The 15,186-nt window shown below is 34.2% G+C and overlaps 1 protein-coding gene across 1 annotated transcript in view; it reads left to right on the forward strand.

The window, feature by feature from the left end:
• Positions 1-15,186, forward strand: part of LOC136027370 (juvenile hormone esterase-like) — a 64,009-nt gene that overhangs the window by 40,837 nt on the left and 7,986 nt on the right. Inside the window, exons 5-7 of the mRNA XM_065704551.1 lie at positions 614-810; positions 4,776-4,938; positions 6,574-6,770. Of these exons, the coding sequence (XP_065560623.1) occupies positions 614-810; positions 4,776-4,938; positions 6,574-6,770 (557 nt within the window). The remainder of the gene's footprint in view (positions 1-613; positions 811-4,775; positions 4,939-6,573; positions 6,771-15,186) is intronic.

A 15,186-nucleotide genomic window follows, 5' to 3' on the forward strand; every position in this document is an offset into this window, starting at 1 on the left:
AATCGAATAAACTATTATGTAACGAGCAAAGCGTATTACGCAACATGAATTCGCATCTCAAAGAAAAGGTTCCCCATTACGTAGCAAACACCTAAGCCTGGAGGATGTTTAATAAAACCTAAGTCTTGACGGGATTCGTCGGTCAACTTAAATCATTGAAGGAAGAAAGGATTAGTGGCTATGGGTCTCACAAAAACCATGTAGGCATCGCTCCTTTCATTAGTAATAATTCACGAATAATAAGCTAGCAACGTCAAACCCAATAAATATGCAGAGGGCTTACATGTATAAACAAAATAGCACACTGAATTCCAAAGCAAAATCTAAAGTCGCCACCATTTCTTTAAATTTTTCAAGCTGAATTTTCTATTCACACATTTAGCAATGTAGTAAATGTTAATGTTAAATGTAGTCCTTTTTTAAGTGGTAATCTCTGTATTCTTAGGTGTTACAAAAATTTCTGCAACTGTGGTAACCTTGGCGGCTGCAGCTATAAAAAGAAAACTGCCGTAATGAAAAACTATGGAAATTGGAAAAATTTCGTACTTCTGTAACAGTTAAGATAAAAAGTTTCTTATATCAAGAAACATTCTAATTGTGATTTATTTTTTAGGTTTGTTCCATCAAGCCATTGCTCAATCAGGTACGGCTTACTGTCCCTGGGCATTAGAAAAAGGATCTTTGGACACAGCAAAAAGAGTTGCAGCTGCCGTTGGGTGTCCTGCAGACAGTCCCAAAGAACTAATCAAATGCTTAAAAAAAAGTTCTAGTGCTGATCTTCTTCGAGCACAAGAAAGTAGCTCTATAGTGGTAAGAGATAATTACAACGATTTTTCTATTGAACGATCCGATACGATTACTCTAAATTTTATGTATACTTCAAAAAGTGTAGTGCGGGCATGTTAGTTGCAGTAATATTGTAACATTTATGCAATATTATTTGCAAAAATAATACTTTCAGCCCTCAATATTAGAAAAAATGAGCTGGATAGATGTGTCTAGCTTATTTTCCTATGCCTTAATAGTGTTTCAAGATAATTAGAACTTTCTTTTTTTGGAAGTGTTTCCTGCATTTTTTTTCGAAATCTGTTGTATTTCCTTTTGTCAAATGAGGCAATAGTTTGAAGAATCCTTTGTCTTTTATACCCTGTTTTTATATATATCTTCCTGAAGCTTCAGAAGAAATCTTTCTTACAGAAATAATACTTTTTTAATCACAGGCAGAGCAATGGCGCTGCTTAATTAAAAAGCAAAGTCAACCCCATGTGTTGTCTATTTATTAGTAAATTTTTGGCTTTCTGCTAAGCCACTTCGAACGGAACGAGTTATTGTAGAATCTACAGAGGAGACTCTTTCGATTGAAAATTAGAAGTTTTAGCACCCTTTTTTGCAGCTAAAATTAACTGAGAAGCAACCCCCCCCCATCTTGAAGTCCTCTTACCAAATACATCCGATCAAAATTTGGGAGATAGATATTTTGTGAAGCGTTGTATAAGACAAATAACTATACTTCCTCGCGATGGAATTATCTGCCCCCCAGAGCCCTTTGAAAAGGGCTGTAAGTTATGCAATTGCTTACATCTAGGACTTGTTGTAGGGAAAGACAGGCAAGTTTTGTCCTGGGTATCCAAAAAGATTATGGGTATTAAGTAGAAGCTTTAAGGGAATGTTTTGGGGAATTTTGGACTAAAACAAAACACACTATGCAGATCACAAGAGCGAATCAGCAGTATCTCTGGAACTGCTTAAGGTACTAAATGCTTTTTGAACCAACCAAAAGGCACCAAGTGCATACCACTATTAGCAAAATTGCTGCTGCAGTGACTGCAACTACAACTACTGCTACTACTACTACTATTACTACTACTGCTTCTGCTTTTAAACGGTTAAGTTGGAACATTCAGGGAATACTAAACTAAGTCAAAGCACACTAAATGGATGCATGTAATCATTAAGACTTGTCAGTTTTTTTTTGCGGTGTTAACAATTTTTCTTAGTCAGAGGCGGAGTAATGGTGCTAGGCCTTTTCCAAATGTCCATTACCCCTTTAGCTAAGAAAACTATCCGATTTTCCGATCATGATAAAAAAAAAAAAATTACCGCTTTGAAAGCCAATCAACTATATTGCAATATCGCTAGTTTTTCCGTTGAGTAAATATACCTCTTGTTTCTACAAGGTTGAACCCAAAGGTGATTGCAAGAGATTGGTGATTGGGGAAAGCTACAAACCTGAGAAAATTCATCTGATAGTCGAAAAAGGGGAAAACCACACCCCAAAAACATTCCGGAATCAATAAAAATTGCAACATTAATTCATAATTTCCAAGAATCCTTCTGCAGAGGTTTTAACACAGAAGTTTCTATTTTTTGCCAAAAAAAAGATCATTGATGCATGTTTATTTGTTTGTATTTCCCCTTGGGTAACTATATCAAAGCAATGATTCTAAAACGAAGGGAGAGGAATACAATGATTAAAACGCAAAATAAAATTTCTAGTCCCCTTTTCAACTGATCAAAAAGATTGGATGGCAAAAAACCCCCTTTCACACCCTTTTCTCTCAATGTCATCCTATCAAAATTTTAAGATAACCATTTTGTTCAACATAGTTAAAAGGTTCAATGACTAAGCCTTTGGGGATCAAATAACACCCCACAGCCCCTTGGGAAAAGGCTATTGGTTGTAAATTTCCCAATTGTTAGCGTATGGTGTTATTATTAGGAGCGCATACAGGCATGTTTTTTTTTTGGGGGGGGGGGCTCCAAAGGTGAGAATTTTCCGTCGGTAGGGAAGTTTCTAGGGACGAACTTTCCGGGGGATATTTTATAAGGGGGTTTTTTACCAGAATTCCTATATGAAATTCTTTTTATATGTCTTACTTTTTATTTGGTGACTCAATGCCTGGGGGGTTTGTCTACAAATGCCTGGGGGGTTTTGTCTGGGGAAGTTTTTTAGCCAGGTCGAATATTCTGAGGGATTTTTTCATGAGGGGGAAAGAGAATTATCCACGGGAGAAATCCTCCATGGGTAATCATTCTGCAAAAGAATTTTGGAAGTTTCAACGGGGATAAATTTTCCATTGGGGGTTTGGGTTGATTTCCAGGAAGGAATTTTCATGTAGGAGGATATTTCTGAAAAGATTAAAAAACGATCAAAAATTAAATAAAAAACAAGTCTCTTTTTACGAATGACAGCTAAGGAGAATTTTCTAGGTGGAACTGCCCACTAGAAATTTTTGGGGATAATTTTCAGAAATTATTAAATTGTTGTTTGGGTGGAATTTTAAAAGGGAGGAACTTTGCAGGGAAGAATTTTCGTGCGGAAAATTTTTCATGGGGGGGATTTCTCGGCATGATTTAAAAAATAATGAGAAGTCAAATGAAAAATAAGTTTTTTGGACTGGAAGCGAGGAGCAAAATTAAAACTTAGAACGAACACAAGTTTATCGCCTTTGAAAAAAATTCTCACCTTCGAAAATCCCCCCCCCCAAGAAACATGTATGCTTCCTAATAACAATACCATATGCCGACAATTGGCAAATTTTACAAACAATAGCCTTTTCTCCAGGGGCTGTGGGGTGTCATTTAATCCCCAAAGGCATAGTCATTGAACCTTTTAACTATATTGAACAAAATGTTTATCTTAAATTTTGATAGGATGACATTGAGAGAAAAGGGTGTGAAAGGGGGCTTTTTGCCATCCAATCTTTTTGATCAGTTGAAAAGGGGACTAGAAATTTTATTTTGCGTTCGACTGATTGTATTCCTCTCCCTACGTTCTATGATCATTGCTTCGATATAGTCACCCATGGGGAAATACAAACAAATGAACACGCATCTATGATCTTTTTTTGGCAAAAAAAAAGAAACTTCTGCGTTGAAACCTCTGCAGAAGGATTTTCGGAAATGATGAATTGATGTTGCGATTTTTATTGATCCAGGATTTCTTTCGGGGGGGGGGTGGTTTTCCCCTTTTTCGAATATTAGATGAATTTACATTTTAACTCATGAACAGGACTGGATTTACCAAAGCGCAAAATGCCGAGCCGGAGCATTAAATTATCATATTGATTTTTTTTCTGAACAAAAACTGGACCAATACTATTTACCTTCAAAGTGCTAGATGCACTCCCTTGCCATGCAGGCTGTATACAGAAAAGTAATTTAAAAAAAAACATAGAAATTATGTGGCCACGTATAAACTATCAGATTTTTTTCCCCCGGAATCGTAGTTGAGAGTTCGGCATCACTTCTCTCTTTCATTACTTCTGGCTCATCAGTTGCGTTCTGTTCAGCGCTTTCACTATCCCCAAATTTTTAGGGATTTCCTCAAAAATCTCGCAAAAACAGAGCGGCAAAAACACTTGGGCCTATGAGCGTTAAAACATTAAATCTGGACCGTTTTATGAAGTTCTCTCCAGACAATAACTCAGATATTTAAAAACTTATATAGATTTTTATCTAAGATATCTGATTGTTGAAATATATGTGCAATTCATACTATCTTCTGATATTTGGTCGCCATGCACACAAAAATGATGATTCACCGCCTATAATACTGCCATGTAACATATTACACAACATACATCTAAATAATCTTAGGTTGTTGTATTTAAATATATTATTTTTTCTAGGGTCTAAATGCTACACCCCTGAAACTGTGGCACAAAGCAGTTACCCACAGCCCACAACTTTAGAAACATATATACTGATTGCTCATTAATGTACAGTTTAAACTCAGCTTTTTCACTTACTTTATCTATATTCTTTGTTTTCAGGAGTTCTTAATGTTTCCTTTTCTTTTGGTTCCCCGAGTAGACAAAGAAAGAGAAAAACCCTTTTTGCATGATATACCAGATAAAATCATTCAAGCTGGGAAATTCAATGATGTCCCACTCATAACTGGTATAACTGAGCACGAAGCGCAGTTTTTTCATGAAAGTAAGCCTTAATCCTCAGCTTTCTCTCTCTTTCTATCCTTCTCTCTCTCACTCCGTCAGTTTTTCTCTTTTATTCTTTTTCTTACATGCTTTTCTCTCAAAGTCTCTTTCTGTCCCTTTCACTTCTCCTTGTTTATTTCTTTTATATCACTCTCCTTTTTCGTTCTGCCTTTTTTCTTTGCCTTTTCATATTAAAAGACCCAATTGCCAAGCCTATTTGCTGGATTTTTTCATACAAATACGATTAGTATTTTATGAAGCTTGAAGCGACTAGGCTGAAATCTTTAGACTTAATCAATTTAAAACACAAATTTTTTTAGATGAAAGAAAAGAATGGGATTACGAATTTGACATAATGAAAGAATAGACATTATGTTTCATATTTAGGAAGTTGCTGCCCGTTCAACTTCACACAAAGTTCAACTAGTCCTTTCTAACAATAAAGTCATAACGAGAACTACGGTCATCCCTATCTGTAGCCATAACGAGTACCCTGTTCAATAAAACCTACTGAGTCATTGGTGCTTTATCGAAAAAAAAATATTTTATTTTCGTTTATACTAATTACAACATCAAAAATAAATTTAAAAACTAAAATAAAATCAAATTTTTTTACCATTATATATCAAATATTCATTTTAATTTTATTAGTTTTTTCCAAGGCTGTTCAAGACGAATATAGTTTCACTTCAAAAAAGAGTTTGGAAACTGGTCCCTTCCCTAACTATAAAAGGATGGCCTGCTGGGTCATTGGCGCTTCACTGAAAACAAATTATAATACAAATATTTTCTTTTCCAGTTGTTACACCAATAAAAATGAAAATAAAAATCAAAATGAAATAAAATATTGAGTTCCTGATTTTTCAGCAATTAATATCGTTTTATATCTAATATTCAGTTCAATTTTATTTTTACATTCAAGCCTCTTTAAGACACCTCTAGTTTTCTGTAAAGCGCCAATGACGCAGTAGATTTTTGACTTTTACAGTGAGGGGAGGAGGCAATACCCGAACTCTTGTTTGTAGTGATTTTTGTTCGTTGTAAGCTTTATTAGCATATTCAATTTAAGTGTCACTCGTTATATGAATTATGTATTCATTTATATTAGTACCTATTGTATTAGTTTGCTATGATTTTTCATTTAATTTCGGTTTGGTTTATTTATTCTTCAATTGCAAAATATTTTTTCTTCCTTTGAAGCTTGATTTACATATTTAAAATTAAGCTTTACTTGCTTTAAGATTTATTTATTTATTTATGCTAGTACCTGTTGCATGTTTTTTTACTACGATTGTTTGTTTAATTTCTATTCGTTCTAGGTTTCGTTGAATCTTTAGTAGTAATTTTTTGTCGTTTTGAGTTTGAGCTATTGAACGTTTCTGTTTCTTCTTATCTTCTAATATGGCCTTTACTTTTCTTTGAAAAACTTCTTTTCAGGAGAGTTTTAAAATTAATTTCAAATTAAAACAACTGCTCTTTTATACTTGGATTCTGGATATAGTCTCTATTGCCCATACTTCTTTTTATCCTCCGTTGAGAGTTCGAACTAACAAATACTTGCCCTTTCAATCCTTAAGAACTCTGGTGTACTTTGTGGATTTATTTTATAGCCCTTTCTATGATACAATTTTTTTAGCAATGATTAATCACGGTGATAGTGGTTACCCTAAACTGGACGGACCGAATAGAGAAAAATATCTGACATTATTTCTTCAGCTGAATTCATCTATTCCAGAGAAGTTTCGGTCTAAAGCGATAGCCCAAATTATTTCCCAATATTTTGACGGAAAAGAGGAAGTGAAGTTTGCTGAAAATCTTGACGGTATATCACATGTAAGTTTCAAATTTAAAGAACTGTATTACTCATCCTGAAAAACCCTTATCAGTTACTTTTTATTAGAGGAAAGATTTCCTCATTTTGGCAAATGTTATTTGAACTTATGGACTAGTGAAGTTTTGCCAAGTAGCCCACTAATTGTACCAATAAACGCTTCAATTGTTTATTTGGTTGTGAACATAAAAAGTAGGTTTTTTAAATAAACTTTGTCTCAAAATCTTTTACTTGTTTTAAATTTAAGTGAAGCAATTATGCTGATAAAAAATATACAAATACATATTTTCTTTGTTTATAAGTACAATTTTGAGCTCTGGAGATCAGACACTAGTTTGAAACAGATATAGACGTCTGAAAAATCTATAAAAAAAAGTAACTCAAACAGACAATAGAATAAAAGGGTCAATTCCCTCCTTTTTTCACATTTGTAGTATTTGCGACTTGTAACCTATTATCTTTTGAAATGTCATGGCCAATCAAAATTGTTTAATTTAGATATTTAATCACGAATGTTTACAATTAAAATGAACCATGCCGAAAAAACAACAAAATATGAGAATTTGAAGTTAATTGGCTTATGTAGAAACTTTTTTACGGTTTATAATTAATTGTTATCTAATTTTGGTGTTTCTCCAAAATATTTGAAATTTTTGTAATTTTTCCATCGAAGCGCTCGGAATCAAAGTAAAGAGTATGTAATGATTGAAATTCGAGCCCAGGGCGCTGAGTATGCATTCCATAGTTATTATGACTGTATTGTGTAGGTTTTTCTAATTATGCTTCCGCATAACTATTTAAAGCAGCTTCGGGCAACAAAAAAACTAGCTTATGATGTGCTAAAATTGTCTACAGCTTTATCCTGGCATAGATGAATCTCAACCCTCTCCTAATAGTCTGGAGCAATAAACCTCTTTTAAACACAGTTATTAGCCACTCCTACCAATTAAACTTCCCATAATCAAAAACACCATCTTCTTAATCTTCAAATGGTTCAGTTGACTCATCAAATGAAACACACTTAAATTTATGCACCTACACATTGGATGTAAATTAAGATCTTACTTTCCAGTAACCTACCCAATGGGTTTTTTTTCTTGAACTAGCTAGTGGAGTGGCGCTTCGGCCAATCCAACACCTAGCTGGTGGGGGAGCTTCAAGCCCCCCCCCCCCCCGGGGCGCATAAGTCGTTACGCACCATATTAGTTACGCGCCATTGTAGTTGTGTCCCTGTGTCCCACCTGTGAATATAGATATATATATATATATATATATATATATATATATATATATATATATATATATATATATATATATATATATATATATATATATATATATATATATATATATATATATATATATATATATATATATATATATATATATATATATATATATATATATATATATATATGTTTTTAACTACGCAAAACTTGCGAATATACAACATTCTTAGCTGTCCCGTTGTCTGTGCATATAAATAGATTGTCAGGTTTACCGACTCTTGAACATGCAACATATTATTGTCCATGGGAAAAACAATCCGTATTAAGATCTATACCTCATTATTCTAATGATTGCCCTTGAGCCTTGTTGATGGTGATTGCTAATCGAACATTCCCTGTGTCCCGGTCGTCATTTATATATCCCCCCTGTGCCCCCCGAAGTCCCTGTTGTAGTTGTGTCAATGTGTCCCGGTCGTCATTTATATTCCCTGTGTCCCAGTCGTTATTTGTGTCCCGGTGTCCCAGTCTGTAATTCCTCTTTGAGTGTCCCGGTCGTCATTTATATTCCACATGTCCCGGTGTCCCGGTCGTCATTTGTGTCCCGGTCTGTAATTTCGTCAGTCGACAAACATGACGTCAGTCGACACACAAACATGACGTCAGTCAACAGACAACCAACTTATTTATATATATATATATATATATATATATATATATATATATATATATATATATATATATATATATATATATATATATATATATATATATATATATACATAGATTGGCCAACAATCATCGATTAACTCAACATGTTACTTTGGGTCTATTTTTTTCTTTTTTTAACCTACCTTAAAAACACTAATAGTAGTATCTACGTTCAGATTTAAATAGAGCCTCAGAGGATGTACAAATGGAGGTACCAGTCCCTTTAGACATTATTAAGTTTTTAACTTAACATTCTTGCTCAGCAGGGTCGCTAGCATGAAGGGAACTGGTTGACAGTTCCGTCAGTCTTCTCAAAATAGACCTATCAAGAAATAAGGATGGGGCCTGATTTAGGTTGATATTGCGGCCGAACAGGCATTGGTTTATTACATCAGGCCATCTAGTGTATGGCCTTTCTCGAGGGTGTTTCCAGCCATTTTCCTAGGGATTGAAGTCTGAGATGACCCTTACGGGGGTATTTAGCGGGAGACAGGGTAATTGGCCGTACCACCTTAGAAAGCGGGCTACTTAGATAGAGATGTTCGCCAGCTTGAAGGTCTTCAGGATCACAGTATTGTGAGTTTTAGGCGCTCGGTGCAAAGTAAAAAGAAACACTTGAAACCAAAATAAAACCATATCAATTAATAGGCTAACAGAGATTGGTTTATAAACACATTCTGCGATACTCCCTTGCTCCTCTCTAAAAAACATCATATTTTTCTCCTTGACCCCCCTCTCCTCTAAAGGTTCTTAAAATTTCAGCTCGATCTCAATTGCAGCTCCTGAGTTGATACAGGCACAATATTTTGAACGCGTGGAAGCTTACAGTGTCTCAACTCGACCTTTTCCCTTAAATCAAAGTATAAGGCCCCGTTGGACCCTCGAGGCCCTCTGATAGGTTCAAATTGATACCCCTAAATCCTTTCGGCTTTTCTTTATTGAAACCCCCGCGAAATAAAAAAAAATCAACTTGCATTGTCAACTCATGTAGGTTCCCTTAGGATTTATTAAAGGGTAAATTTTAGAGTGGAATTCCATTTAATTTACACACAAGAGATGAAAGTTCAAACATTCCAAATTTATGTAGAGAATTTATCCATTATCCATCGGTACTATCATTTAAAACATTCCAAATTTAGCTAAAGGAAATTTTGAAGGAATTTCACCTAACCTAACCTAAATAAATGAAGAATCAGTGTAGGTGTGTTTACCCACAGCAATATATCGTTGCTTCGTGATTGTATATTGAACGAGCAGTTTGATAACATTTTCAGCAGGTAATTTTTCAATTGCCAATGCAACCGAATTCTTGACTGTTTGTTTTCGTACATGAAGTATTCTCAAGTTGAAGGAGACTGTCATATCAGGTTCACCGGCGGCTACTTTTCGCAAAATAAAATTTGAACTGAGCAAATTGTAGCTTTAAATCAATCTTAGCATTGGGGGCAACAATTAATATATATTAAACATCATATGATTTATTTTCCCAACCAAGCCTAAATCTTCAATTCAAAAGCAATATCCCCAAACAAAAGCCGTTACAACCGCAACGGTTTGTGCATGATTTATAACGCTTATTGCGCCCCTGTGCTTTTGTTTTTTATCAGGCAGGGCTCATCTGTTTCGTAAGAAAGATCGACATACTCTACGTACGGCTTATTTCAGATATTGCAAATTCCTCCTCCGGCTTCCTAGATGGCATCGAAACAAAAAAATAATTGCTCGATTTGGTTTAATAGATGTGTCTTCTCGGATTCGGTCTTCCAGTGATGATTTATGTAAAAAGACTCAACTTTATTCACGTTTATGACCCTCTGCAGCCTTTTTTCCATGTTGATACTGGTTAATTAGTCCATGTTGTCTTTTGTTGGTTTGAATTTTTTTTCACTGTTTATCGTTTTTGTTTTTGTTTATTTATGATACTCCGTACTTTATGTTTTTTATACTTTTACGGGTAATAAAGTTCATTCATTCATTCATTCATTCTTCAGGTGTCGGATCTCTAAGTAAATTGGTAGTGTCAGTGTCCGTTTTGTATTCATATACAATAGCCATATCTCCAAATTTTTTATGGGAAATTGGAGTCATCAACATGAATTGTATAACTTGCATAATTCAAAAGATTTTTGCTTGTGCTCACCAATGTTCCATTTATGTAGACATTAATTTGTCTAAACAAGTTGGACATTACATAAATGTCACAGGATAACCTCTCGGCTGAACTTTTTAAAACATTTTTCAATTTTTCGACAATGACATGCAAATCTATAAATGTGGAAGTCACATCTATGAAGTAATCTTCACTGGAGTAAATTTGAAAATATACATTTTCAGAGAGCAATTGTTGCGGATAAAATTGATCATATTAACCATGTTTTACACTCACGTCAACATTTTACGCATTTAAAAGATCATTTAAAAGATGGCATTTAAGAAAAAACATCAACATCTCATCGTAATAATGATTCCAGAATTTAATACGGCGAAAGACAAACAAAATGGAAAAAAACTCATAAAAGAGAAGTAGCAAGGATAAGTAAATAAATAAATATCGGGCAGAAGGGGTGTGGGAGGCCATCCGAGACACAGGGACACAAAAACAAAACACACAAATAAGAAGATCAAATAATTTAATTTTCCATCATCAATGGTGAATAATCAAAATTTTAGCATACAATCTTTAATATTTGCTTTTTTAAATTTAGCTGAGATTTTTGGGATGGATCAAACAGAATTTTATCATTCAGCTTATAATTGTTAGCAATGAAGGGTATTTGGTATACCTAATCAAAAACCTTGACCTGTCAGAACTTACAAAAGGAATTCGGTACATCCCAGACCTCCGACAATCCGAACGAGGAAGTAAAATTAACGGAGATTTGTCATAGAAATAGTTTTTAGAATTTTGGATTTAAAAATGCCATATTGAAGTATGTAATATTCGTATATCATTTAAATCTAAGAAATTTAAGAAGATGAATAATGTTTTAGTTTCCGAAACCTTTTCAAGTTTTGTAGGTCGATGTAAGAAATTTCCAAGTATTCTTATTGTCGTATTTTGTTGTTCCTGTAAGGGTTTTATAAGCTTCCAAAATGTATTAAGATATACAACTGAGCAGTGATTCAAATAAAAAGTTATTAGAGAGTGGTAAATTATTTTTAAAATGGTAAAAGCAAAACTATTCTTCACGCGATACATCGACCCAATATTTTGAGCAAGTTTTAATTTTAAATACTCAATATGATTATGAAACAACAAAAGGGGATCAAGAAAAATCCTAAATAACGATATGATTAGACCCTACAAACTTTTTGATCACCAACCTGAAGCTCCTTAATTAGTCTTCGTAAAATTCGGTACTAGATTATTGGAAACAAACCATCGATTAACTGAGGTAACACTTCTAGTCAGATTTTCGATCAATGTCGATGAATCCCTAGCATTAACTGATATAGCTGTATAATCTGCAAATGGAACTGCATGGCTAATATTCTCATGCAAACCTCGTGGAAGATCATTAATATCAATCAAAAATAAAATTGGACCTAATACTAAGCCTTGAGGGACACCAATATCAATAATACTTTTTAAATTAGTCATTTTTCCACCGACATCTACTGTGATTTTGCGCCCGCACAGGTAAGATTTAATAATTTGTAAAGAAGGAACTTATATCTCAGAGTGCTTATTTGAAATTTCGACCATATCTAGTGACATTGGGGGGAGTTGGAGGGGAAAACCGGAAATCTTGGGAAACGCTTAGAGTGGAGAGATCGGGAAGAAACTTGGTGGGTAGAATAAACAAACGTCGTAGATACCTGATTGATGTGACCAGACTGGATCCATTCTCTTTGGGGAAGTTAGGGGGTTCAGTGCTTTGGGGTGCATGGTGCTTCTGGACGGGCTAGGACGATGAAAATTGGTAGGCGTGTCAGGGACATGCACAAATTGACTTGATAAAGCTATTTTCTCGCTTTAACCCTCTGAAGGGCTGAAGGGAGAGTAAAAATTAAAAAAAATGAGGTATTTTTAATTTACTAGTGGGTGATCGGATCTTACTGAAATTTTGATATTTAGAAGGACTTCGTGTCTCAGAGCTCTTACTTTCCTCTGATTTTCCTTTTATATCAATCTTCTGATTCTTAGAATTTTGCTAGAGTTCATACCATATGAGCTCTTGGCTCTTCCGACCTCGTCACAGGTGTCATATGAGCTCTTAGCTCATGGCAAGCGTGTTAATTTTAAGAAAAACACTCTCTATTACATAATGATCAGACCCTATCATAAAAATCCAAAGAAATCCTGATTTGGTGGGCCCTGAATGTTTCTTCCTACACCCTTAAACACTTAAAGAAACTATTGCGTAACAATCAAGAAACTCCTGATTTGACGGCCCCGTAAAGGTTTTTTAAACTCTCTCTGTTATAGAGCTTCCAAAGCCCTATTACATAACAATCAAAAGAAAACAAAGCCCATTACCTAACAAGCACACCCCAAGGCTTAAATGTACTATACCGTCAAATGTGCTATACTATTGCACAGGTGCGCGTGATAACGCCTTGAGGGACTAGTAGCTGTATATATTCACCCCCTATGGCTCTCTTTAAATCCAAAAAGGGGCTACTAATAATAATAAGAACTTGCTTACAAACCTTGCAGTGTAGCTGAGTAACTTCCAGATAAATTTATAATGTCCTATTGATGTTGACCAATTTAAAAGTTTTGGCTCTAAATTCAACATAAATAAACATCTTGCACGCTGGTGATCCTAAAATGAAAGTATTTTTAGCTTTATTCAGAGTGGAGCTACATTGGAAATAACTGTGCGTGGCAAAACATTGCGAGATAACGCTCTTTGAAAGAACAAGTAAAACATTATGATTAAAATGAAATACTATGTGAAATAAATAAACGAATAAAAAATAAATACGAAATAGATAATTTTGATTTTTTAATTTGTTTCCTAACTGCAAAATAATCAAATACCATTTAACTTGCTCATCGCTTCTTCTAAACATAAAAGTTTATATCCTATCTTAGCATTTAAAGGTACTCTTTGATTTATAACAATCAACCTCAATGAAAGTCTTTAATTTTTTTTTTACGTTTTATCAATGTTTCAAACACTTGTGGTGAGTATTAAAGTGCGAATGATCTATATTAAACCATGTATTGCATTTAAGTGTAAACAATCATTCGGAATAGATGACTGTTAAACATCAATAGGTTATTATTTCTTTAATTGTAGGTTGTTTTTTTTTCTATTCGTTAGTTCTACTTCACAAGTAACCATAGGCCAATAAATAGTTTGGATCATTTAAGAGGTTCCATATAACATATGTAAGGGTAACGATCATTGTATTTGTAAAGAACACTAAAATATGCATCGAACGGTATGTTTATCATTCCACTTGTGACACAATCAAAAACTCGACAAATTTGCTGAACAAAGAAATACCATGCTAAATTGTCCAGAAGCATTAGATAATTAATGAGAGAATTGAAAACTAATGTTAATTGCTGTTTCAGATTTTATCTAGAGACTCTTGTGTTTAATCGCAAAAATTGTTCAACTATATTGAATTTTCTTTCGAACCTAGAAGCCAATAGTTTCTTTTACTAAATTTTAATGATAAGAATTGAGCTGAAATGATTTTAAAAATTCAACTGTAACAAAAGTTTCGCTGCCTTTTGATCTTTCTTCAGACTTTTTGGATTCCAATAGATTTTTTAGGAGCTAAATGAAATATTTTTTCCTATTAAGCATAAGAAAATCTTATACATTTAACATACTATGCTCGTGTTTAAGATTTCAATATATCGTAGTGGTGTATAAATTAGTGGTGTATTAGCTGTGAACAGTGGTGCATATAAAGTAAAGAAAGTACTCCTGTTCCTTGATGCAGCATATTTTGGGGTGCCGTTTAGATAAACATGTTTTCTCGTGTTTTTTTGTATTGTTGTTTTTAATTCTCGGGTATTCCAATGCAGGAAAGACTTAAGGATTTAGGGATATCAATTAGAACCTTTCAGAGGGGTTGGAAGGTCCAACGGGGCCTTGAACTTTGATTTAAGGGTTGGAGTCGAATTGGGACACTGAATGCATCCAGGTGTTTAAAACATTGTGCCTGTAATAACTCAGAAGCTGCAAGCGAAATCGAGCTGAAATTTCAAGAACCATTTTTTGGGGAGGAGGGGGGATGCAAGAGGAAAAATGTGTTTTTTTAGAGAGGAGAAAGGGGGTATCATAGAATGTGTTTCTATACTAATCTCTATTAGCTTATTAATTGATACGGTTTTATTTGGGTTTTAAGTGTCTCTTTTTACTTTGCACCAAGCGCCTAAAAAGCCGCTTTGCCTATAGGTACCCCCTCCCCTAAAAAATCAGTCTTACAGATGCTCCTGCAAAAGTGAATCATTAAAATGGGAAAAATCATTTCTATACAGACGGAAAATATTCTGATCTGCTTTTGTTGATAA

The sequence above is a fragment of the Artemia franciscana genome, chromosome 5 (assembly GCF_032884065.1).
Source record: "Artemia franciscana chromosome 5, ASM3288406v1, whole genome shotgun sequence".
Taxonomy (NCBI): domain Eukaryota; kingdom Metazoa; phylum Arthropoda; class Branchiopoda; order Anostraca; family Artemiidae; genus Artemia; species Artemia franciscana.